A 26,768-nucleotide genomic window follows, 5' to 3' on the forward strand; every position below is an offset into this window, starting at 1 on the left:
CATGTATATTTTTCTATAAATTACTTTTTCAAATTTTTTGCTCATTTATCTACTTTTTTCCCGTGATCTGTAAGATCTCCTTATGTGTTCTGGGTAATAATCTTTTGATTATTTTATATACGTGGTCATTTCTTTTAGACTGTTGTTTTTATCTTTGTTTATTGTGTCTTCTGTTGGGTAGAAATTTTTGTTACTTAGAAGTGGTCAGGCCCAAGGCATGGGCTACCAACCTGGTAATGTCTTCCCCTGGGCACTGGGTGGCTCACATACTCTGGTAATTACAAGGGAGGGGGAGGCTGGACAAGCTCTGGTGTTTTTTCGGGTTTGCTGATGAATATTAGTGGCTGGCATTTTAAATAGGAGCATGGGAGGATGTCAGTTTTTATCTTTATGGCTTCAGAGTTTTGTGTTTGTCTATCTTAACTGTATTTTTTCTAATACTTTTATGGATTTTCATGTAGTTTTTAAAAAATGTTTATCTCCTTAATCCATCTGGAATTGATGTCTGCTATGTTTTTTTATGACGTAGGACTCTTAATTTTATTTTTTTTTCCAAAAGCATATCCAATGGTCTCTACACCATTTATCGATTAGTTCACTTTTTATCTATTGTCTTTAAAGACCACTCTTAGGATCTAATTAATTCTCTACAAATGCATGGGTGTAGTTTTGGATTCTTTGTTATGATCCTCGAGGTGTTCGTCTATTCCAACATAACGTCATACTGCAGCTTTTTAGTATGTTGGTTTTTTGTGGTAAAATATATGCAACAAAATATTTGCCATTTCAACCATTTTTACCTGTACAATTCAGGGACGTGAATTACGTTCACCTTGTCGTGCAACCATCACCACTATCTGTTTCTAAATTTTTTTTATTACTCAGAACAGAAATTCAGGGCCCCTTAAGCGATAACTTCCCCTTTCCCCTCCCACCTGCCCCTGGTAACCACTAATAAACTTTGGTCTCTATACCTTTGCCTGTTCTAGGTATTTCATACAAGTGGGATCATACAATGTTTGTCCTTTTGTGCCTATTTATTTCACTCAGCATAATGTTTTTCAAGGTGCATGCATGTCGTTGCTTGTATCAGAACTTCATTTCTCTTTACGGCTGAATAACATTCCATTGTATGGTTAAAACCACATTTATTTTCTTCATTCATCTGTTGATGGACATTTAGGTTGTTTCCACCTTTTGGCTTTTGTAAATAGTGCTGCGGTGAACGTTGGTATACAAGTATCTGTTTGTATTCCTGCTTTCAAGTGTTTTGGGTATATACCTAGGAACGGAATTGCTGAGTCATATGGTAATTCTATATTTAACTTTTTGAGGAACTGCTAAGTTATTTTCCATGTGGCTGCAACATTTTACAATCCCAGCCATGATGGATGAGAGTTCCTATTCTCCATATCCTCGTGAACACTTGTTTTCCATTTTTTCTGATAGTAGCCATCCTAGTGGGGGTAAAGTGGTATCTCATTGTGGTTTTGATTTGCATTTCCCTAGTGACTAATGATATTGAGCATCTTTTTGTGTATTTATTGGCCGTTTGTATATCTTCTTTGGTGAAATGTCTCTTCAAGTTCTTTGCCCATTTTTTGATTAGGTTGTCTTTTTGTCGTTGAATTATAGCAGGATGATAGTATGTTTTGATATCTGGTTAGAACAACTTCTCTCTCATTTTTCAAATATTTCTTGGTTATTCTTGTGTATTCCCTCTGCAGGTGAATTTCAGAATGAACTGATTAAATAAAAAATCTTGCTTGGTTGGAACTGTATTGAATTTATAGATTAGTTAGGGTCAAACTGACAGTTTATAGTATTGAGACTTCCCATCCATAATATATTTCTCCACTTATTCAACAATTCTGTGTCCTTACTAAAGAGTCTGTCTTATTTTTTTGTTACTGTTTATTCTTGGATATTTTACAGTTTTTAAATTGTTTTGGGAATAGGTTTTTTATTACATTTTGATTGGTCATCGCTGGTGTGTAACAATAGCTAACATCTGTGGGTGTTTGCTATGTGCTGTACACTGCTTTAAGCATTTTATCTCATATATAATTTTTACAACAAGCCTATGCTTAGGTACTGTTATTATTTCTCTTCTATAAGTGAAGAAACTGGACTTTAAACCAAAAAAACCAAACCAGTTGTGTCAATTCCTACTTATAGCGACCCTATAGGACAGAGTAGAGCTGCCCCATAGAGTTTCCAAGGAGCCCCTGGTAGATTCAAACTATTGACCTTTTAGTTAGCAGATGTAGCTCTTAACCACTACGCCACCAGGGTTTCCAACAAACCAGGGCTTTAGAGAGGTTTAATAATTTGCCCAAGATCACATGTTACTAGGAGGCAGAGCCAGGAGTCCAAACTCACAGTAGCGCTCCCAAGCCTATACTGCTTTCCACTATGATATGCAGTGTGCCAGCCACTTCATCCAGCCCTGGTAATAGTTTGTAATAGTTTCTTAGTTGAGTCTTTTGGATTTTCTATGTAGACATTTGTATTGTCAGAAATAATGACCATGCACATGTCTTCTTTTTCCATGTCTCTTGTTTGGTACATAGTTTTGTGGATGTTGTATCATCATTTCTCAGTAAGTCTGACCCAGTCTGTTTTTCTTTTAGTACTGGAACATATTTCCATTTTGTCCTTTTGGGAGCAGATGAAGTGGTTGCTTGTGTTTTGTGGCCATGTATATGGACAATGCAATTTAGAAACTCTTCTCCCCACAGCCCCCAACACATCTAGTTAATTTCAATAGATCGAATGAACGTATTATGTAATTCTACTGTACTGTAAATTTTTGTTTTTGATTTCTTTCTTTTTATTAATTCTGTCCTTCCTTTGCTCAAGTTTCTAAGTTTCTGATTCTTGAGTGTGGTGGGCACATTTGGGAAGAACAGCCTCTCTACTTCAAGCTAATCTAGCCCAGGTTCTTATATCCTTATTAAGGCTGACCCTTTACCATTGGTTAAAATGGAAAACAGCCATTTTGTGTTTTTATGGAGGCATTTCCCAGCTGTGAGGCTGCACTCTTCCATGGGGCACCAGAAACCCTATTTTGCTGGTCCTTGTTTGTTGTAGTTGGTGGAGGGGGTAGCTGGTGAGCAGTGGAGGTGGGAGCCCCAGCCCTCCCTTCTCATCTGGGGCTTCCTGATTCTGATCTAGGCCTTCAGCTACTGGGGAGTCCCAAAGCTTCGGCCCAAGGCGGGTATGGGGTGTGTCCTGGCAGTGTTGTTGACACCAGCTCCAGCAGGCAGCTCACTGCAAGTTCACCTGCTCTTGACCATACGGCCATGGCCTGACTGCCTAGGCCTACGGCTTTGCAGCCCAGGAGTCAATGAACAGGCATGTCTAGTTATGTTGTATTTTCTCTTACAAAATGTAAATAATGTTTTTCCCTTTAAAAAGTAGCACGTGCTCATTGGAGATTTGTAAAAGAAAGAAAATTGAAAAGAAGAAATAATTGCTAGTCACTCTACTGCCCAAACACAATCACTTGTAACATTTTAGTATGTTTGCATCCAATCTTTCCTGTTCTATGCATAGACTTTTTTTAATAGTTGTAATAATTAAAAAAATTATTCTTTTTTTAATAGTTGTAATAATGCTATTGCATAAGACTTTTTTTAATAGTTGTAATAATGCTATTCGTACCCTACTTTTTCACTGTATAACAGCGTATCATAAGCACCTTGCCTGTATTCTTTGGGAACATCATTTAAATGACTGTGTAATATTCCACTCAGTAGATGGACCATCATTTATTTGACATGCTGTTGGTCTTGTCCCTTGTGAAGGCAAAGTGCATCCTCCTTCCCCTTATTAACCCATTGTGGTTCAGTAATCCATGAAGTTGGCTAAACTTCCTTTGAATTTCTATTTTCAATATGTATCATCTCTTTGAGGTCACAGTACGCTAGTTGCTGTATGAAATGGAACTTCTTTTTGCATTAAGCTTTACTCATTCAAGCTTCAGATAGGCCCTTTGCTCTTCTTATCCTTATTATTCATCTTCCCCTCCCTGGTTCTGGGTGCCACCCCCCCAACCCCACCACCTGTATAGACTGACATTGCTGTGGACAGAAGCCCCACAAGTGCGCTCTCGTCCCCCATCACTGATGTGACCCTCAGCCTTCTAGTTCTGTGTACAGCATTCAGGTGGATGTTTCCCCAGCTGCAGGGTGGGATGTTTGTTGGAGAGAGAACAAGATTTCTCTGTCTCTTTTTTTCCCTTCCCCTTTGGTGTCCCAGGGTACCCTGTTGGCTGGATCTTAGGAACTGGCTGCCTCACACTTTCACCTGACCCTGCCTCTGTTTTTCCCCTTCCTGACTTGTGTTGACCTGCTATCCCCACTCCACTGGTCCCTCCCTCACAGCACTGTCACCCTAGCTACTGCTCCTGGCTTGCCCGCTTCCCCTTGCTGAGTGGGTTTTTGTGACCTTCGCACTGTATTCATGCTTTGGGACTTACCCGCTGTAATGATGTCAGTGGCGGAGGTTAGCAGATGGCGGCAGCAGCAATGAGACCTGACATGTTCTAATGACTCCCTCCTTCTCACCCTTGCTGGCTGAGCCGATGGAGGGGCAGGGGTTTCCTTGAGGTATTTAAGGAGGGGGCCAAGGGAAATCGGGGGATCCCCAGGTGCCGATGAGGACTGTGACCTTTGCTGCTATAATATCAGTGTTTCACAGGCAGGGCGGTTCAAGAGCCCACTTGCAGCCCATCAAAAATTGATTTAATTGCAATTTTTCCTCCAATTAGGAGCACTGGAGCCTGACTAATTGGAGTAATAGAGAGTAATAAGGCTCAGATAAAAAGCCTTCCTCGGCTGCCTTTGTATCTCTTGTCAGTGCCTGTCAGAGGTCAGAGAGCTTGCATATTCTATTAGGCAGCCCGGCCTTCATTTGTACAAATTAGTTTACCCAACAGTAATTAAAATGCCAATGCGGGTTGAAGAGAACTGAATACACTTGATGGGCATGTTGGTGAATGATGTGACAGTTCTGGTGGCCTCCCTTGCCAAAGTGTGTCAGCCCAGGCTCAGAGGCTGCTGGGGCCTGGGCCAGCTGGGCGGCTCCAGGCCAGCCACGGGGCAGCAGCTGCTGAGCATGCCACTGCTACTGCCACGCCTCAGAGCCACACAGTCTCTTCTTTCTTCTTCCAGGAGGAGCCGTTCTTTCATTCATTCATTCAATAATCATTTGAGTGTTTAATATGTATCAGGCATTCTCCTAGGTGCTGGGGATATAAATGAGACTAACTCTTGAAATGTAGGCCCAGTGAGAAGTTATGGCTTGAGGGGTAGTATAGTACTTTGGGCTCTGGAATCAAGACCAACTGGGTTCAAATTCCAGTCCTACTAGGTGCCACTTGTGTGAGTTAGAGCAAGTCACATTACCTCTCTGTGCCTCAGTTTCTTCATCTGTGAAATAGGAAAAGTGATACCTACTTCATAAGGTTTTGAGGGTTAGATGGGATAATGCTTTTGAAACACTTGGCACCTGGCACATAGTAAGTGCTCCATAAATTCTACCCTCTCCTTACTTACCAACATGGTTAAGTTGCAAAGACCAAGTCCTTATGTGAAATTGGTGTTATGCGAAAATGGAGGATGGTTACAAAATGGAGGATGACTACATCATCACATAACTGCCAAATTACATCATTACATAATGGCCAAATTACATCATTACATAACTGCCAAACCACTGCCAAGTTGACACATAACCTTAACCATCAAAGCCAGTGTTACTCTTGCCTTGCATCGTGGTGTTTGGGAGGGCCTAAGCTAGTGTTAGTAGGAGGGCCTAAGCTAGTGTTAGTAGGAGGGCCTAAGCTAGAACTGAGGTAGCAAGGATCCACTGTCCTTTCACCCTGCCCATGTCCAACTAATTTTCCTCCTTACCTTCCTCTTTTCTAAGTCTTCTTATTCTCTGTTCATCAACTTGAGTACCAGAACTCCTAATTCTCCTGCAGTCTTTCTCTGGCATGAGGACTTCTAAACCTACCCCTTGGGCCTGATGACGTTCTCTATGATGCTAGGTTTACCGACAGTACCTAAAAATTCATGTCAGAACACACATGCTCCCCTTCCCCTCACCCACCATACGCACTCTCACTCATTCGGTTTCTTAGCTTGAGGGTCAAAAAGTTATCCTGACTCCATAAACTCTATTCTTTTTGGACCAGAAATCTGTTATCAGAAGCCAGCCTTCTACAATTTTTCATCTTGTCTCAGACCTTGCCCAAATCTTCAACCCACCTTATGGACCCCCTAGCCTTAGCTCAGGTAAACTTCGGGGCCAGGCACTGTGCCAGGCGCTGGTGTTCACAGGAGGGACCAGACAGTTCGTGATCTCAAAGGGGAGATGGAAAAATAAATCAAAAATACCATTTGTCCTATGAAGGAGAGAGCAAAGTATGGTATGGACTCAGGAAGCATGGCCAGCCCGCCTGGGGGGCTACCAGTTCCTGTCTCACTGCTTATTCAGCCCAGGTTTGTGGCCCTGTGCCTGGGATACTCCTGAGGGGACAGATGGGACTGAGGGCAAAAGCCATTTGAATTTTCTTTCTTTTCTGAGAGTAGCTGTTTTTTTTTTCAGTAACTTTAAACCCTAAATTGAGGTTACAGCAAAGACCTTAGGAGGAGCCGTGGAGGGGATGGAACCTGTTTTCATTTAGTGCATCTCCAGGTGTTTATGGAGAACCTTTGACATGCATAGCAGAGGACCTGACACGGTGAGGGGTGTGGAGGGAATCTGGCTGAAGACATCAGGCTGATATGAATGAAGCAGGAGATCAGAGCAAGGCATTATGCTCAGGCCAAATCGCCTGGCGAGGTTAGAGAAACGAGGGTGGCGAGGCCACCTCTAAGGCACAAACCCCACCCTGTTGGTCCCCGTTTCAAAGCACTTTACCTGGTGAGTCCTGAAGAAGGGTATGAATGTGTAGGCAGTGGTCCTGCATGCAGCTGCAGCATTTTGGGTAAATTCATGGAAGTCTGGCTATGCGTTACTTTCCATTTCTGTACAACGGGAATAATAATCTCTGCCTTGGGGAGTCGTTGTAGGGTGTGAGGCATCCTTTGGGCGTTCGGAGTAGTAAATTCCTTCTCTTCCTCTGCTCCTCCTCTGTCACAAACTCTGGAGAGACTGCACCTGGACACACCTTTTTAATCTTTGAACTGAATGCGAAGGGTCTATGGATTTTTTATCGTGCTTCCTAAAGGCCATAGGGATTGGGGGGTGTGCGTGGCTGGAAGTGTTGGAGAGTAGTTGGAGGTGTGCAGGACTGTGTCTGCAGCCAGCTTGACCCTCAAGAGTCCTGGGCCGTCCCTGTGCCCTGGGGATGAGTCCTGGTGTGGGCTCCCCCAGCAAGACCCGGCTCAAAATCTGCTTCACTGGTGCTCAGATGGTTTTTACTGAGTATTAAATTTGATTAAAGGAGCGCTGATGGCACAATGGTTAAGCACTCAGCTGCTAACAAAAAGGTCAGCAGTTCAAACCCACCAGAGGCTCCACGGGAGAAAAGACCTGGCAGTCTGCTCCTGTAAAGATTACAGCCTAGAAAACTCCATAGGACAGTTGTACTCTATCATATAGGGTTGCTATAAGTTGGAATTGACAGCACACAACAACAACAACAAATTTGAGTAGACTCTTATGGTCTCTTAAGTGCCAGGCACCCTCGTTTGGTGGCAGGTGGTGCGGGGCAGAAATAGAGGAGGACAGGAGTCCCTGGGAAGGTGTTCACAGCTTCCCCTTCTCCCCCTCCTGTACCTAGCCTGCTGGGAGGTCAGAGCTGGGGGAGTGGCAGAGATTAACGTTCCAGGTTCCTCCCACTCCTTCTCTATTGACTTACCTTGACGCTAATTTAGGCCTATGGCCAGTCAGGGGCCTGCCGCAAGCCTCCTCAAGAGATGTCTGTGTGTCTGTGCTGGCGCCCCTCACCCGCCCCCACCCCTCAAAAGTCTGGAGAGCCCAATTGCCCGCTCGAATGATTTCCAAGTGGCTATTATGTTTCCAACCCACGGTAATTGGCTTTACCAGTTATTAATGGATTACCCTAAGGAGAAAAATGTTGGGGGAGGGTGACGAGGGCAATGTCTCTTGGCTTTATAGTTTGGGTCTTCAGTGTGTCCAGTGGCTGCTTCCCAGGTGGGAGTCATCTGGCACATGAAGGGCATGGATGTGTTGGCACTGCCACTCTACAGTTCAGCTGGCAGTCCTATGGGTTGAGAGGGAGTTGTCCCTAGAAGTTTTCACTTGAGACATGGAGTCCCGGGGTGGCTCTCATGGCCTTATTAGCCTAGGATTGAAAAGCAGACACCTGCCCTGGAATTTTGATTGTAAACCAGTGGCTTGGCCAATGCCTGTACTAACGTCTCCCCCATCAGCAACTGTTGGGCCAAACTCCCCGCCACAGCCAAAACCACTGGCTTCTTGAGAGGCTTCGCTGTGGAAATCCCAATGTGCTTGGGATCAGAGAGCCACAGGTGCTGGGCTGGGCCAGGGCAGATGGGCAGCTGCTCCCACATTGCTAACCTGTCATTAGTATGTCCAGTGCTCACCACCCCCCGCCAACCCCCACCAGACAAGTAGGGACGTGGTCCTTCCCTGCCCCAGGGCTCCTGAGTGACATGATTGCTTTCAACTCTCTAGCTTGCTGTTTAGGTTTTCAAGCCCAAGGTTCCTGAAGGCCTTCCCCTCCCCACCCCTGCAAGTCTGCTAACAAAGGAATGGTCTAACTAGGTTCAAGTTCTAGTCCTAGCACTATGGCCAATCTGGCTCATTGCACTGATCCTTCACACTGGGTTTGTGCCTCCACTTGAAAATGAAATGGTATAGATTGTATATGTTGAACTTTTGGGGGGTTTAAGAGGCACTCTGGGAAATATGGTCAGACTATTCTTTCTCACCTGCCTTGTGGTAGCATGTGTCATTGTTTCTAAACTGCCTGACTCCCATCCTGCTCCCAGCACCCTGGCTGCCTGGCTCCTCACATTCCCTACTCTCCCCACCCCCATCCATGGGATTTACTCACATTTCATATATTTCCTTTTCTCAGTCTGGAGCCTTTACACCTGCCCTCTGCTTGTACCACATTACCAGCTTCTCTCAGCTCTTAAAACCTTCAGTAATGCCCCCCAGCCATCCCAACCTCCAGCCAGGGCACCGCCTTCTAGTCCCCTACTCCCTATCCCAGGAGAGCTCTTCTGTGCCATGGGCATTGTGATCTCGGGGTTCATACAGCCAAGCCCAGCAGGCTCATCCACCTTGGGCTCAGAGTTGCCTGTCAAGAGATTATGCTTTTGTGGTGAGTAGAGACCACACCACTCAGTCTGAGCAGCAAGCTGGTAGCCTTGAACCTGTGGGTTCTCTGACCAGGCAGCTCTGGGAGGTCCAGCCCTCACCTTGCTCCCAGCTGTCTTCCCATAACTCCTCTGATGGCCCTCTTGGCTGCTTCTCTCATTCTGGCTTAACCCCATGATCCCCTGGAAAATGAGGATAGCATTTCCAATTGTGTAGCCATTTCCGCCACAAGTTCTGACAAGCCAGGTCTGACTCTGCTCTCCTTTTGTTTGGCAGCTCTTTTGTGACAGGGACGGCTTGTTGTGGGCACTTCTCACCCCTAAGAATCTGGGACCTTAACAGGTAAGAGATTCCTGAGCCCACAACAACTTCCAATGGGGGTGGGGCTGGAGCAGCCAGGAAGGCAAAAAAAAGTGCTGGCTGAGCCAGCCCCTGCTTCAGTTAGCTGGCTTGAGTGGTCCTGGAGGGGCTGGGAAGGACCCTTGCTCTGAAGCCCACCACAGCCTTAGCTGTGCCTTCTCATATGGGATCATTTGGGGCAGCTTGAGGAGACCACTGAAGTAATTTATAATAGGTAAATAGTTTCATGTGGAATTTATTATAATAACAACAATTTGGATTTATGATACTTTTTCTTTGAGGAGTGCCTGTGTGCCTAGGTAAAATCCTATCTAGCCGCATGGATTTTTTTTTTTTTTAAATAAAGAAAATTTGAAGATGGCTGTCTTAGTTATCTAGCGCTGCTATAACAGAAATATCACAAGTGGATGGCTTTAACAAAGTTTAACAAACTCAAGAACTGAGTTGGTGAAGATCTGACTCTTTGAAACCTAGGAGGCTGTGGCCCCACCCTTTGAAACCCCAGAGGCCATAGCTTTACTTTTCACACCAGAAGGTCATGGCCCTACCCGTTGATACTGAGGTAGTCTGCTTCCTGTATTCCTTGTCTCTTCAGCTTTTGCTTCCAGGCCCCTTGGTCTGATGTCTGCCCTGATTGGGCAAGTGTTCCAAAGCGCTTTAGCTCTACCTGGGGGCACCCCATTCCACCAGGAAACCTCAGGCAGAAGGCATTCAGCTCTCTTGTTCCATGGGTTGGCAAGCCTAGCTTCACCGATAAGTGCCTGGAGGCACCCCTCTCCACCAGGAAGCCTCCTGTGCAAAGGCACTTGGCTCTCTTGCTCCACGGGTTGGATCCTGCACCATCTTGTGCTGATCTCTTGGTTCTGCTGCTACCATTTCTCTGCTGCTTCTTGCCATTTGTGCAGTCTCCAGTGTTACAACTCCCCTTACTTCCTTCTGAGCCCTCACCAAATTGTCTTGGAATAGTCATAATTCCATCAACAGTCTCTTCAAGGCAATCTAGGCTTTTACTATTAGGCACTTTAAAACTCTTCCAGCCTCTACTCAGTCACAGTTTCAAAACTACTTCCACATTTTAGGTATCTGTGATAGGGTTGCTGTGAGTTGAAATCTACTCGATGGCAGTGGGTTTGGTTTTTTTTTTTTTTTTTGGTTGGAGCAGCACCCCACTGTGCTGGTAACAAATTCTGTCTTAGTTATCTAGTGCTGCTATAACAGAAATATCACAAGTGGGTGGCTTTAACAAAGAGAAATTTATTCTCTCACCGCTTAGGAGGCCAGAAGTCCAAATTCAGGGCACCGGCTCCACGATAAGGCTTTCTCTCTCTGTCAGCTTTAGGGGAGGTCCTGGTCATCAGTCTTCCCCTAGTCTATGGGAGCTTCTTAGCACAGGGACCCTGGGTCCAAAGGATGTACTCATCTCCTGGTTCTTCATTCTTGGTGGTAGGAGGTCCCTCTGACTCTCTGCTTGCTTCTCTCTTTTATATCTCAAAAGAGATTGACTGAAGGTACAACCTAATCCTGTAGATTGACTCCTGCCTCATTAACATCCAAAAATAAAAAATCTATTGCTATCAAGTCGATTCCTACTCATAGTGACTCTATGGGACAGAGTAGAACTGCCCCATAGCGTTTCTGGGGAGCGGCTGGTGGATTCAAACTGCCAACCTTTTGGTTAGCAGCCTGAGCTCTTAACTATTGTGCCACCAGGGCTCCCCTCATCAACATAACTGCCTCTAATCCTGCCTCATTAACATCATAGAGGTTAGGATTTACAAAAATAGGATAATCACAGCAGATCACAAAATAGCGGACAACCACACAGTACTGGGAATCATGGCCCAACTCAGATGACACACATTTTGGCAGGACACAATTCACCCCATAACAATGGCCTACAGATATATAAAAAGAATTATAGAGAACAATTAAAATACATCCAAGTTTAATTCACAATTCTCTGCCTTGGCAGACTTGACACATTCCCATCTGATTATCCACATTTTCTTTATTTTCCAGCTTTTTATTTTGAAATAATTACAGATTCACAGGAAATGACAAAAATGGGACAGAGAGGTACCCATGTAACATCTCACATTGTTGTTGTTAGGTGCTGTCGAGTCGATTTCAACTCATAACGAACCCATGTGACAGTAGAAATGCTCTATAGGGTTTTCTTGGCCATAATCCTTATGGAAGCAGAATGCCAGGTCTTTCTCCTGCAGAGCCACTGGGTGGGTTCAAACTGTCAGCTTTTCAATTAGCAGTCTAGCACTTAACCACTTTTCGCCACCAGGGTTCCTTAACATTTTACATAACTATAGTATAATATCAAAGCCAGGAAATTGGCATTGGTACATCCCACAAAGTTTATTCAGATTTCACCAGTTTTATATGTACTCATTTGTGTGTGTGTGTCTAGTTCTATGCAATTTTATCACATGTGTAGATTTGTGTAACTGCTACCACAGTCAAGATACAGAACTGTTCATTCCATCAGTACGAAGCTCTCTCATGCTACCCCATTATAGTCATCCCCCTGCCCCTCCCGCTTCCCTCCCTTCTCACTTCTAATTCCTGGCAACCACTAATCTGTTCTCCATCTCTATAATTTTACCATCTCAAGAATGTATATAAATGAAATCATACAGTATGTAACCCTTTGATATTGGCTTTTCTTAAAACTCAGCATGATTCCTTTGAGATTCACTGAAGTCGAGTGTAACAATGGTTCTTTTTTCTTTTTTTTTCTAAATTTTATTTATTTTGTTGTCATTGAGGATATACACAGTAAAACATACACCAGTTCAACAGCTTCCGCGCATACAATCTAGTTTGATTACACTGCTTTGAGCCGTGGAACCATTCTTACCCTCTTTTTCTGAGTTGTTCTTCCTTCATTAACATACACTTATTGTCGCTTAAGGTCCTACTAATCTTCCAAGTTGCTGTTGTCAGTTTGATCACATATAGGTAGTTCTTAAAAGAGCATGATGGTTGAGGCAAACATTTTTTACCAGTTAAGCTAAACTATTGTTTGGTTTTAAGATTACTCCAGGGGATATTTTTGATATACGATTTATAGATTATCTCAGGGCAGTGTTTTCAGGGGTTCATCCACTCTCCATGACTTCATGAGAATTTGAAATTCTGTTCTGCGTTTTCCTCCTTTTGATCAGGTTTCTTCTATGAAATCTTTGAGCAAAATGTTCAGTAATGGTAGCCAGGCACCATCTAGTTTTTCTGGTCTCATGGCAAAGGAGGCAGTTGCTCATGAAGCAATTAGCCACACATTCCATGGCCTCCTAATTCCTGACTTTCCTTCCTTTGTTACTCCAGGTGAATAGAGAGCAACTGTTGTGCCTTGGATGACAGTTTTCAACCTTTTAAGACCCCAGGCACTATGCAACAAACTAGGAGGTAGAACAGAAGCATTAAACACTTTATTAGGCCAATTAGCTGGGATGTCCCATGAAACCACAAGCCTAAACCTCCAAACCAAGGAACCAAATCCTTTGAGGTGTTTGGTTATACACAAGCAGCCTCAGAGGCTGCTCTCTTTTTTTTTTTTTTTTGTCATTGTTGTAAATATATCTATCACACAACTTTTGCCAATTCAACTTTTTACAGGTGTACAACTTATTGACAGTAATTACAGTAATTGCTTTGCAACCCTACCCTTAATCAGTGAGATTTTTCCATCACCGTTAACTCCCCTTTCCCCGTTGCCTCCTCCCCTGCTAACCACTAATAAACTAATAAACTCTATACATTTGCCTTTTCTTGTCTTGTTATGTAAATGAGATCATACAATACTTGTCCTTTCATGATTGGCTTATTTTGCTCAGCATAATGTCTTCAAGCTCCATCCATACAGTAGCATGTATCAAGACTACATTTCTCCTACTGGCTGAGTAGTATTCCATTGTATGTATGTACCACATTTTATCAGTTCATCTGTTGATGGGCATTTAGGTTATTTCCACCTTTTGGCTATTGTGCTGCAGTGAACATTGGTGTACAAGTCTCTTTTTGAGTCTCTGTTTTCAAGTTTTTTGAGTATATACCTAGGAGTGGTTCTTTGTTTTTTATTATTAATTAGTAATCCATAGAATGGATATACCACAGCTTATTTAATCACTCACCCATTGAAGGACATTTGGGTCGTTTTCAATTTTTTGACTATTGCAAATAAAGCTACAGAATACTTCTGTACAGGTTTTTGTGTGGACATATGTTTTCATTTCTCTAGGATAAATACCCAGGAGTATAATTGCTAGGTCATCTGGTAAGTATGTGTTTAGTTTTTTAAAGAAGCTACTATTTTCCTGGATACCTTTACATTTTACATGTATAAGTGATCCAGTTTTTCTGCATCTTCACCACCATTTAGTGTTGTCACTATTTTTTATTTTAGTTGTGTGTAATGTAATATCTCATTGTGGTTTTAATTTGCATTTTCTTAATGGCTAAAAATGTTGAATATCATTTCACGTGCTTATCTGCCATCTGTATATCCTCTTTGGTTAAATGTTTATTCATGTCTTTTGCCTATTTCTAATTGGATTGTTTGTTTTTTACTGTTGCATTTGAGAGTTCTTTGTATATTCTAGATACAAGTCTTTTGTCAGATATATGGTTTGCAAATATTTTCTCTCAGTCTGTAACTTGTCCTTTTACCTTTCTAATAGGGTCTTCTGCAGAGCAAAAGTTTTTAATTTTGATGAAATTCAAATTATCAACTTTTTTTTTATCGGCCCTGCTTTTGGTGTCATGTCTAAGAACTCTTCACTAGCCCTAGGCCCTGACATTCTGTCTTTTAAATGCCACAAAACACAGTGGTAGCGAAGATGTGTTTTTCTTATCTGCCTCTTACTTCAGTTGCCCTAGCTTTGTTTGTCTTCTTTTCTCTCCATCTCCCTAGAAAATTGTTGACCATGTCTTCTTTTCTGAAAAATCCATTCTATAGTCAGTGCTTCCCAAAGATTTCTTTTATAACACATGAGATGTTTTAATTAAACGTAGTTTTTTTCTACAAAATTATCTTCTGATGGCCATCTAACCACAGGGACAGGAAACTTGCTGCTTCCCAGAACAACTCATTTTATCTTTGGATGGGTCTGAGAGTTAGAATGCCTGTTTTTTATTGAGGGTTTCTGGAGCTGTGATCCTGGACAAGAAGCAAGTTGAACCTCTGCTCTGAAGGATAGGAATTTACATATCTGAAAACTTTGCTCCTTCTTCTCCAGGTTCTTCTTTCCAGGCCAAAGTCATTGGTCCTTCTTTTGTTCTTCATAAACATAGTAGATCAGTTAGGGTGCTTTTGGCTGTAAGTAATGAAGACCTAATTCCAAGTGGCTCAAGAAATAAAGTTATTGTTATTATCTTAAATGACAAGGAGTTCAAAAATCGGGAGGTTGGTGGTTCCAGGGTTGATGGGTAGTTCAATGAGAGCATGAGGGCCCATATAGTTTCCTCAGCTTGTACTCAAGGTAGCTTTTGCCCTTGCCCTCAGGCTTGTTCATAGCAGTTCCGCTAACTCATAAGGCAACTCTCAAAGAAGGAAGAGGACATGTCCCTGTCTGAGGTCCTTTTTTTTTTTTTTTTCTTTTTTAATTTTTATTGTGCTTTAAGTGAAAGCTTACAAACCAAGCCAGTCTCTCATACAAAACCATACAAAAACCTTGCTATATACTCCTAGTTGCTCTCCCTCTAATAAGACAGCACACTCCTTCCCTCCACTCTCTATTTTCGTGTCCATTTGGCCAGCTTCTGACCCCCTCTGCCATCTCATCTCTTCTCCAGACAGGAGCTGTCCACATAGTCTTATGTGTCTACTTATCCAAGAAGCTCACTCTTCACCAGTATCATTTTCTATCCCATAGTCCAATCCAATTCCTGTCTGAAGAGTTGGCTTTGGGAATGGTTCCTGTCTTGGGATAACAGAAGGTCTGGGGACCATGACCTCTGGGGTCCTTCTAGCCCTAGTCAGACCATTAAGTCTGGTCTTTTTATGAGAATTTGAGGTCTGCATCCCATTGCTCTCCTGCTCTTTCAGGGGTTCTCTGTTGTGTTCCCTGTCAGGGTAGTCATTGGCTATAGCCAGGTACCATCTAGTTCTTCTGGTCTCAGGCTGATGTAGCCTCTGGTTTATGTGGCCTTTTCTGTCTCTTGGGCTCATAATTACCTTGTGTCTTTGGCGTTCTTCATTCTCCTTTGCTCCAGGTGGGTTGAGACTAATTGATGCATCTTAGATAGCCGCTTGCTAGCGTTTTAACACCCTGGGGTCCTTTTTTAAGATGAGGAAGCCTTTTCTAGGACCCCCTAATCAGACTTCGCCTCACATCTACTGGGCTAAAATCATGTTCCGTGCTCACTCTAAACCAAACCCTGGCAAGGGGAATGGAATAACCAGTCAAGATTGACCTCCTAGACCTGGGGAAGAACCAAGCCTCCCACCCCACCATACACACGGGGGACAGAATCAGGGTTCGGTCTGCAAGAAAGAAGGTGAGGAATGGCTGTATGGGTGACCTACAGTGTTGGCCTCACACTGTAGTAGTTTCAGGACTATTCTCACCTGAAATTTTCTCTAAATTAATGTGGTTTTCATCTGTCTTGAAATGAGGTATTCACAAATGAGTGCTGAATAGTCAAGGTGTGATCTGATGAGTGGCAGATGTTATCACCTCCCTTATTCTATATATTCTACTTTTGTTAATGTAGCCAGTGGTCGAATCACACTGTTGCCAGCATAGCTAAAACTCCTGAGGGCTCCTTTGTTGTATAGCTGTGGGATGTTAGAGTTGCTGCAGTCTATGAAAGTCGTTTCCATGAGTCCACCCTGGCAAACCTCCTGCCACTGGCCTTTCTTTCTTCTGAATGGGGTGAAGGCAAGAGGAGTCCCACCCTCGTTGTCAGAAAAAGCATACCAGGGAGTGTGTGACTGGGAGGCTATGAAGAACCATGGAGTGAGCACAGGTTGTGTGATTGGACAGACCTGGGTTCCAGAATTGGCTCTGCCACTTATTAGCTCTGTGCCCTGGGGCCTTTCTGAGCCTCAGCTTCCACATTTGTAAAATAGGAATTAATTATCCCTCCCTAACAGAACTAAAAAAAAAAAAAAATTTTTTTTTTTTTTTTAACAGAACTAGTATAGGGGGAAAAAAGAAAAAATTTTTGGAGAAAGTGCCCTTCACTGTGCCTAGCACCTCAGGGGCATTCAACCGATAGAAGCTGTTTCCTCCTTCCCTCTCTTCCTCCCCACCCACAATCATCTTCCACACAAGTACCTTGGAGTTTGTGGAGGCTCAGCCTTTTAATCCTCAAAAAATCTGTGGCCCTTGTGACCAGTGGGTGGGGAGGAGGACCTGCTGACCTTGTGGCACAGAGAAGGCTCTTGACAGTAAAGGTATGGTTCATGGAGATGGACATTTCTGCTGAAAATCATTTGTGGCTTGGCACCATCACCAGCCTGGGCCCAGGTTGTCAGACAAGCCAGGGGAGAGGGGTGTTCTGGGTGTCCCACAATGGTCCAGCTGTATCTCAAAGGTTGAGTAGTCTTTGAGTGGCCTCTTCTACCTGTACTTATCTTGGTGAGGGTGCTCCTGGGCACAGATGGAGCTCTAAACCACCAACTCTTTGAATGATATTCTCTTTTGAAATCCCTGGAGCCCTGGTGGCAAAATGGTTGAGAGTTCAGGCTGCTAATCAAAAGGTCAGCAGTTCAAATCCACCAGCAGTTCCTTGGAAACCCTATGGGGCAGTTTGACTCATTCCTGTAGAGTGGCTATGAGTCAGAATCGACTCGACAGCAATGGGTTTGGTTTTTTTTTTTTTTTAAAATCCCTAGACCTTGCTAACCCCACACATTGGGTGTTACTGAACCCAGAAAGCACCCAAGTGATAAATGGGGACTAGACGTCCAGGGCCTCGATTCTCAGGAGAGCCATATGAGAAGCAGCTGCAATGCAGGCACACAGCCTCCTCTGGCCACCTGTGCGCTTTGTTGCTTGTGGCAGGCTGCCCAGAAGCCACTAGACATTGTCTTTTCTCTAGGGGAAGAGTCCCCCAAACTCCCCACCTCACCACTCTGAGGAGCCAGGGCCTTGTTTCAAGATCTGTCCTGTCCCCAGGGGAGCCTGGAGGACAGAGTGGGTGCAGGGATTGAGGAAAAGATGCCCTGGTGGAGACATCCACTTTTGCAGGGAGGAAGCGGGTGGACAGGACGACTGTCTGTAGCTGTCTTTCCCAGAGAAGCCCAAGCAGATAATAAAGCCATGTAGAAAATAGGATTAAGGTAATGAACAGGCAGGACAGAGTTTGATCTTTCAATAACACCAAAGCCTGACTGACAGGTCAATCTGAAAGGTGGAACAACATCGCCGGCAGGACTTAGCGGCTGGGCGGTGTGCGATGCGGGGCGGATTCTTTGCTTTTAACCTGTCACAGCTGAAACTTGAGGAGCCCCTGGATTTTCTCTTTTATGTGTGTGCTACAGGGTCGGGGGGAGGACTGGAGGGGTAGTTTGGGTCTAAGCATCGCCTCTCCAGGAGCTGTCCTCAGGATGTTGGGGGGAGCTGAGACACACCTCAGAGGTGGAAGCCTCCCCTGCCCTGGACACCAGCACTTCCAGTGGTGGCACCCTCCCTATGTCTATCTGTGTATCTCAGGTACCCACCCTCAGGCAGCCTGGGCTATTTCTCAGAATGCCTGGGGACCCCTATCAAGGTCACCATGCTCCCTCAGCCCCTCAGTTCCATCCCTTGGGCCTCTCTGTTCTATGGGCTGGGCTGGCTGTGGGAGGGAGGAGGTACTGGCTGGAGCATATGGTCAGGGTACCGCCCCCGGCATACTGCCATTTCTCCCTTCCTGCCTTGCTTTCTCCTAGAGCTGGGGGTCCTGGGCTTGGATGCTGGGCCCAAGGACAGAGGATTTCTAACCTAAGCCAAGTGGGGAGAAAGACGGCAGTCCTTCACCGAACCTGGAGGTGCCAGAGCTTCTAAAGTAGATGGTCTCCAGGCCCAACCCCCTGCCCCCAAGGGTATAGTACCACGAACTCCTGCATCTCCATCTTGACAGGCCCTACCCACCCCTCAAATGTCCCTGCTAGGCCCTGTTGTCCCATCAGGCCCCAAGGAACTGTGCCAGAGCCACCCCGTTCCTGAGTCTGAGGTCTGGAGGAATCAAGGCCATCTTGTACTCCCTGTCTGCATCCGAGCAGGGTCCTTGGCCAGGTCCCAAGGAAGGTTCCAAGTGTTTGACTGTGTGGCACACCTGCTGGCTGCTGGAAAGCCCAAAGTGGACCTGCCTGGCCTGACATCACACACCCCACCACCTTGGCTTTGCTCTTGCTGTGGGTTTTGCCTTTTCCACCAAGGAGCATTTGAGCTGGATCTAGCATTAGTGCCCTGAGAGCAGGGCACAGCTGGGCTCCCCTGTGACTGTGGGTGGGTGGGCACAAGGATGGTGAAGGTGTCACAGCAGGTCCAGCCACAGTGCTAAGCCAGCCTAGACACTGTGGGGCAGGGAAGGAGGCTGGGGTAGGCTTTGGTGACCTGGACATTGAGGGGTGTATGCAGGGGACTGTGCTGCCCTGTATGTGTGACCATATGCATGCCCTGCATATAACCCTCATCTCCCCTTCCCCTGCAGGCCAGGGTCATCCCCAGCTTCCCACTACTCCTCTAATTCATCCCCAAACCCTTATCACTCCCATTTCTCAGCAATGCAGGGGCAGAACAGACTTCTCATCCACTCATACAGATGCGCTATATTTTTCCCCTCTGAGCCTTTGCTGAGGCTGACTCCAATATCTGGAATACCCCATCTCTGCCTGATGAAACCCTGACCACTTTTCAGCCTAAAGAGCACCTCCGCCATGAAGCGCTCCCTGATCCTTGTGGCTGCAGGTGGTGAAACTTATGGGTATCAGAGCACTCATAAGGACCACCTTATCAAGCCCCAGTGCCTGGTATAGCGCTCCCTGAGCTGGACTGAGCATGGGATGAATATTAGAACATTTGATGGTATGGGGAATGGCAAGGGACACCTGGGAGGAGCCCCTCTGGACCGTCTGGAGGAGAAGCTTGTCCTGAGCCCCGACGGGCTGCTCTGAGGGCACTCTTAGTGCCCATGGCGCCCCAGGTGTGGCTTTGTCTCTATCCTCGTCTCTCCACCCCCACCCTGCACAGGGGGCCTGGCCCTCAGTCAGAGTGATTACGGGAATTGCCCCTCTTTAAAGTACCTGCCTTCTCCTTTGAAAGTATTACTGGCAGCTTTTTTCGTTTTCTTTTTTCTTTACCTCTTTAAGAAACCCTGTAATTTCTTTCTTTTTCTTTCTCCCCCCTTTCCTCTTTCTTGTCCCCTCTGTCCCCTGAACTCTTTGAAATTGGCTCTCTGCCTGCTGACACCAAACTGATACTTTGCGTTTCACTTCTCCTTATCCCTTTATGGCAACAGATGTTGAAATTTTGTATCCTTTTATCTGCCCGGCTGCCCCTTCCTGTAATTACGGTCCCCTTGTTAGCAGTACAAAGTGGGCTGCCTGGCCGCCTGGCCTTTGAGCCATTGTGTCTGAACACGTGTGCGTGGGCGGTTGCTGGGGGTGTGTGCACACGCACACACACACACACACATATGCATGTGAGGGCTGCGTGCTTGGCAAGGGCCCTTTCCTCTCACCTGATGGGGCTGAGGCAAGCGAAGCTTCCATTGGCTTTCCCTCGGCTCTACCTTTGCCACTTCGTTGGTTACAGCTGGGACCTATCTGCCCCCTTGATTCCCTCACCCTCTCCACCAGAGGGCTACTTCTGGGCATTTGGAAGGTGGGAAGGCCTGTGAAGAATAGGCAAGGGCTTGAAAGTGGTCCTGTGTCTTGGGAGAAAGTCAGATTGTATGACTGGACAGACGATGTTGAGTGATTGTATTGTCTGTGAAGGTGGGGAGTGCCACCAGTAAGACCATATGGAGCATAGAGATCTGACTTTAATGTGTACTAGGTGTGTGACAACTGAGTCTTAGTTTTCTCATCTGTAAAACAGGGTCAAGAAAACTTCTTACCTTATAGATCCACAGACACACGGTATGGACCCAATATGTGAGCTGCAGCTGCGGTGGTAGTTAATCTGCCATCACATAACACATACGGCAGTCTCATCTTGCCTAAGCAAACAAAGGGAGCGGGACCTCCAACTTCTTTCCCTCTGTTCCTGTCAGCCCTGAATGCTGCTACCAGACTCGTTTTCTAGAAGTGCAAACCCTTTCTTGCTGTAGAACTTTAAGAAAGTCACACTTCCTTTTTGGGCTATAGGTTTCCTTACCTGAAATCAGGAGGCTGGACTAGGACAGTCATTCCTTGCTCAAAGGTCTTACTGCTGTCTGCCACTCAAGGAATTAATGCCAGGTGAGGAGTGTGGACTTGAAAACCCACCATGGCCTGGAAGTCAGATCCCACCAACCTGGTGTCTCCTGTCCACCCAGCTGCCTCCCCTCTGTACTCTTATTGTCATTGTTCCCTCTACCTGCACTGCCCCCTCCTGTTACAGTCACTCACTGAAGAATCAGCTCAACACTCGCAGCCAGAAATGTCCTCTTTTCTTATCTGTCCTCTTACAAAACTTTATATCTCTGCGGTACCTACCCAGCCACCTTTGTATTTAGTTGTATACATGATTCAGACTTCTCTCCCTCACTGGATTGAAAACTCCTGAGGGCAGGGACAGTGTCTCCCCACAGAGTCTGTCAATCACAATGCCTTGTATGCAGAAGATGCTCAATAAATGGTTGTTGGTCAAGAAGGGAAGACAGGGAGGGAGGAGTGGAAGGAAAGAAGACCCTCCTATTCTCTTGTGAGCATGTTGGGCCCAAGCTTATACCTTCAGGCCACCTGTCCCCTGGGAGCAGAGGAGATGTAGGAAATGAACTGTTTGTCACTTTCTTCCCTTAGAAGCCATTGTTGCATTTCAGGGTAGCACATGACAGATGGGGTGTCCTCGCACCCAAACAGATGCAGGAAGGAGCACCCATAGGATCTTCAGGGAGCATCATCAGGAAGCCAGTATGTTAAAAATGGCTGTAAAACGGTGTGGGAGCCAGGAACATTCTTAGGTGTGTGGGCCTGAGGTATCTCAGTACAGGTCTTTCTATGGGATGTGGCCGGTGGGTGGGCTCAGACAGGCCAGGCCGGGATGGTGGGTGTGGTACTTGGATGAGAGGAGGAAGGGGGGCCGACTGGAGTGAAGCAGGGCACCGGGCTCCCCTGCTTTTCAGCGCTTGGACTGGAGGTAGACAGGGGGTGGACCTGGCCAGGGACTGCCCTGTGTGCCGGACTCTCCCAGAGGACATCCAGGTCTTCTATCACCAGTCAGCTATCCCCACAAAGAAAGTGATGTGGTGCTGGTGTCTTACTTAAACGCCTCCCTGTCAGGAAGTTCCTCTCTCTCCTCCCTTTCCTCTCCAGCTTCAGGATTGCCTAGGTAGCAAGGTGGTCTGGGCTGGGCAACTGCAGCCCCTTGCCTGATTCCCTTTTCAAGGGATCCCTCGGGCATGGCCCCACTGCTCACTTTTTCCTGCTCAGGTACTCACAGGCTTCCAGGAGAAGCCCGCACACAGCCAGGGCCAAGGAGACAGGTCTCCTTCAGCTGCCCCCTCCCCAGCCTGGGTCTTATTCATCAGACTCACAGGGGCGGCCCCATCTGTCTTTATCTTTCCCTGGGTGGAGAGAGAATTGCCAGAGTCAGACTGGGGGAGGCTGGTGTGTGGAGGCCCCCCAGCCCTCTGCAGCTCCTGAAGGCTCAGGCTTTGTCTGCAGGAGCTGGAAGGGAAGGGACTTTTTGTCTGGCTCTCTCTATAGTGACAGACCCAGCTCTGCTCCCGTCTTGGCTAGGGGTCTCTGAGCGGTAGCCCTGTTCCCACACAAGTTGTGCGACAGCCAAGGCTCTGCACCCCCTCCCGCCCCCCACAGAGAGAGGCCGAGAAGCATTCTTAACATTCTTTCCAGAGAAAAGGGGTGAAATGTCTGAATTTGGGGGTCACCACGTTATACAAATTGCAATCTAATCGTTTTTACAAGAACACACTTGCAGTAAGAAAAGGAGCCCAGGAGGAGGGGACGAGGAGACAGACAGCTTGTTTTGTCCCCCACCCCCCCAAAGTTTGGGGCTATTGTCGGGGCTGATCTCTCCCTCCTCCACAGCAGTTGAGCCAGAGTTTTCTAGTTAAATTGGTCCTGGGGTGGGGGCCTTGAAGGGCCCACGGTGCCATTTCTGTTTGTTTTCCCAAATCAAAGCCCCAGCAGGGCTCCTATGGCACCGCTGGGCCACTATTTGAAGAGTCGGGCCATTTCCCAGAGCCTGGTGTGTCAGTTTATGCTCTGAACTTAACCTCTCGGACACTGCACAACAGAGCCCCTAGGGCCCTGCGCCCAGAGGCAAAAGAAATTGTATCTTTTTATTGGCCCAGTTAAAGTGTGTGTGGCCGTTTCAGAGAACCAGAGAACAGCTCAGAACAAACTCAGCTGTCTGGCCGGGCTGGGCTGGCAGATGAGGGGCTTTCGGCACTTGTCCTGCCCCAGTGGCTGGTGCTCCCTAGGGCCCTTGGGCCTCCCCCAGAGGGTGGGGGCCCTTGGGCTGTTCTCTATTTCTTGTTGCAGACACTTAGGGCCATGACATTTTCCACTGGTGGTTCAGACATGGGGGCAGTGACCCAGGTTGGAAGCTCAGTCTGGGTGTGCCCCTTCGCAGCCCCATGGGTGCCCAGCCCTCCTTCCCACTGAACCCTGGGACCAGGGCTGGGCAGGTAGAGCCATGCTGGGATTCACTCTCCCCAACCCCCGTTGCCTTTCATCTTCTATTTCAAACAGACAAACATGAAATTACTTCTATAGATTAAAGGGGAAAGCTCCTCAGTCATTCCTGAAGGCCTCATTAATGGAGGGGGCAGGGCCCCCAAATCTGGAAGGAGAGGGAGAACTGTGGACCAAAACAGTTCTTACTGGGCGTGTACAAACGTACATGTGTACCTTGAGAGAGAGAGAGAGAAAGCGAGCCCTCTGCAAGGCTCTGGCTGCAGACTGATGGCCCCGTGGCTGACTGATGGCCCGGCTGGGATGGCAGAAGTTCTCTGGGAGCCTAGGTCAGTGATGTCTAGGGGATAGTGATCTAGGGAGGCTTTCTGCCTGATCCCTCTCAGGATCCCCCCAACAGGCAGACGCTAGTCATCATCTAGTCCGGCCCAACACTAGAGGAAGAGAACTTCCCTGGATAGGAAGCTGGGGACAGGCTAGGGATGCTGACTTAGGGCCCAATCCCCCACTGTACAGCAACCGTGCTCTTTGAGGGAGTCACCTCACTGTCTAGGGCCCAAAGGGGCAGGCAGAGTGGGCAGAAGGGAACCTGCATAGCCTCCTCCTTTGACTCCTTCAGGGAAGATTGCCCCATTCAGGAGGAGTGCGCAGAGGATTGCACTAGCAACCTTGGCTCCCTCCAACCCTTTGCTGAAATGCTGCTTAGGCCAAAGCTGGGAAGTTGGGACCATGAAGTCCTCTCCCACCCATGCCAGGGCCTCTTACCTGGGCCTCCCTGTGACATGTCCATGGCTTTGTTTCTCTTGTCATGTCATGGAGGAGAGCCCAGCATCTCCGGGATGAAGCCAAGGGGTCATGCCTGGGGAGTTACCTTCTTCTCCATCATTCTCCCCAATCATTCTGCAGAAACTCAACGCTTCTACCCGTCCCCTAGTCACAGGGATTAGCGGGTGCACTTGATGTTGAGGGGTAGTCGCTAGGGCCAGGAGGCCCCCCTACGTGGTTGCTAGGGGTCTGGCATCAGGATGAGGGGTCTGCCCACTGCCGCGGTCACGGAGGGAATTACAGTCACAAAGAAATTGTTCTTCTCAGTAATCTGCTCTCGGCCCCGGGAGGGGTGAGGGTAGGGGAGCAGGCTGGAGCCCAGCAGGATGAGGACTGTGATCACAGAGCGTGCGAGCCCTGGGCTGGGGGCCAGCAGGGCCAGGAACACCAGGGACCAGCCCGCTAAGCTGCTTTCTCAGCGATTTCTCTCTCTGGACACAAAGGTGTTTACTTGTTTTAACATCTCCTGGGACTCCCCTTCTCCCTTTGTGTGGTCTTTATCCCCAGTGAGGTTTGAGCCCCAGATTACAGGCGGGAATTAAGGCATTGGACTCGGGCAGCTCAGAACTGCATGACCTGCGGGATCAAGGAGTATAAAGTAACCAAGTGTGTGTGTGAGGGGGGCTGACCCCTTTAGCAAGGCCCATTCATCGCCCCGAGGAGTGGCTGGCGGCTGGCAGCCAGCGTGCAGGTGTGAGGAGGGGCTGCGGGCATCTGATTGAGGGCTTTCGTTGGGGCTGAGAGACTCTGTGGGAGGGGTAGAGTCTGGGGCCTCTCCCTCAGCCCCCTTCCTAAGGGATTCTAATTCTAGCTCAAGAAGGAAAGCTGCATTTCCCGAGCTCTGATTCCATCTGAAGGCCAACGTGGGACAGCCTCTGCCCTTCCTCTCTTCCCAGTGGGCAGCTGATGACACATCTGGGCAGTGACTTTCCCCCAGGGGCTGGGGTGTTGGACGTCATGTATGAGACCCCTTCTACACTCCTGTCCTGTGGCTATGACACCTATGTTCGCTACTGGGACCTCCGCACCAGTGTCCGGTGAGTGTGTTGGCCAGAGGTGGTGGGTGCCCCATGCAGTCCTAGTCCTTGCTCCAGCCCTATGTCAACCCAAGGATGAAGGCACAGAGACTTCACATCAGGGGCTGGGTAGAGAGGGGCCAGAAAGATCATAACATGCTTACTGTCCCTGAGGCACCCAGTTTCCTCTGGCCCAGGAGACTGCAGCCAACAGGTCCTGATGAGGGCTAGTGTTCCAGAGCCCTCAGGAGCCATCAGGGTGCTGGCCCAGCCCTTTCTGGAGGCCTTGATTTTCCTCTCCACCTCATGAGTCCCACAACATGCTGCCAGCCATGAGAAACACAAGCGAGGATAGAATCTGCCCTGTGGTCTGGGGCTTGGTGAAAGATCTTTACAGAAGATGCCTTCCCCCATTAGGCTTGCTTTTTAAAGAATATGGCGATTCAGCCTTCTCTCTCTCGTAGCCCAGAATGACTCCCTAACCCTCCCCTGAGCTTCTCCTGGGGAAGCTGGGGTGGAGGTGGAAGGCACCCCCAAGCCTCCCTGTACATCTCTTCTTCCGGAACAGGAAGTGTGTCATGGAGTGGGAGGAGCCTCACGACAGCACCCTGTACTGCCTGCAGACAGATGGGAACCACCTGCTGGCCACAGGTTCCTCTTACTACGGCGTTGTGCGGCTGTGGGACCGGCGCCAAAGGGCCTGTCTGCATGTAAGTGTCCTGCCCACCTTCTAGCCGCCAGGATGCCAGGACTCATTATTACGGGCTGCATCTTGGGAGTGGGTGATGTGGCCAAGGGTGTGCCTGGAAGGGGCTGGGAGAAGCTACGATGGCACATGGGCCTGAGGACCCTGGGTTAGGGTCTTGCCATTTCCCACTTGGAAAGTTCTCACCACTTCTCGTGCCCTCTTTCCAGGCCTTCCCACTGACGTCAACCCCCCTCAGCAGTCCTGTGTACTGTCTGCGTTTCACTACCAAGCATCTCTATGCTGCGCTGTCTTACAACCTCCACGTCCTGGACTTTCAAAACCCATGACAGTCAGGGCCACCCCATCCTGTGGGCCAAGGAGGCCAGCTTCTCAGGGACCTCTCCTGCATGGAGGGTACAGTGATACCACCTGCCCCGCTGTGCCTGTGCTCCTGCACCTGTGACCACAGTGCTCGGGGACTTGTGGGTTACCCAGGATGAAGTCCCTCCCAGGAACCAGTTGGAGAGAAGGGACCTGCTGCTTTGGGAGAGTGCAGCTGAGCCAGGGCCTGGTTTCCCTGTTTGGCCAGAGCAAAGGTCAGGCGCCACCCTGCGCCCCACCCATCTGAGAGCTAGCACCAGCTTAGAGAGTAAGGTGAGGTGTTCCATGCTGCCCAGTTGGCCCCTTTCTGCCCCTTCCCTGGAGGGAGGGGTGAGGCTCTGCCGATACCCCCAGCTACTGGCATTCCTCC

General features: G+C 47.5%; 1 protein-coding gene across 13 annotated transcripts in view; it reads left to right on the top strand.

Annotated features, from left to right (window-relative positions):
- The window catches only part of FBXW4 (F-box and WD repeat domain containing 4), an 87,213-nt gene extending 60,510 nt beyond the window's left edge, over window positions 1-26,703 (top strand). For 2 of the 13 annotated variants that reach the window (XM_064269410.1, XM_064269421.1), the window contains exons 6-9: window positions 9,601-9,666; window positions 25,210-25,350; window positions 25,898-26,039; window positions 26,245-26,703. In XM_064269410.1, the coding sequence (XP_064125480.1) occupies window positions 9,601-9,666; window positions 25,210-25,350; window positions 25,898-26,039; window positions 26,245-26,364 (469 nt within the window). In that variant the 3' untranslated portion in view covers window positions 26,365-26,703. The other 11 variants (XR_010318075.1, XM_064269412.1, XM_064269415.1 and 8 more) reach the window with 11 other exon arrangements.
- Window positions 26,704-26,768: the final 65 nt, after the last annotated feature.

The sequence above is a fragment of the Loxodonta africana genome, chromosome 16, assembly GCF_030014295.1.
Source record: "Loxodonta africana isolate mLoxAfr1 chromosome 16, mLoxAfr1.hap2, whole genome shotgun sequence".
Classification (NCBI taxonomy): domain Eukaryota; kingdom Metazoa; phylum Chordata; class Mammalia; order Proboscidea; family Elephantidae; genus Loxodonta; species Loxodonta africana.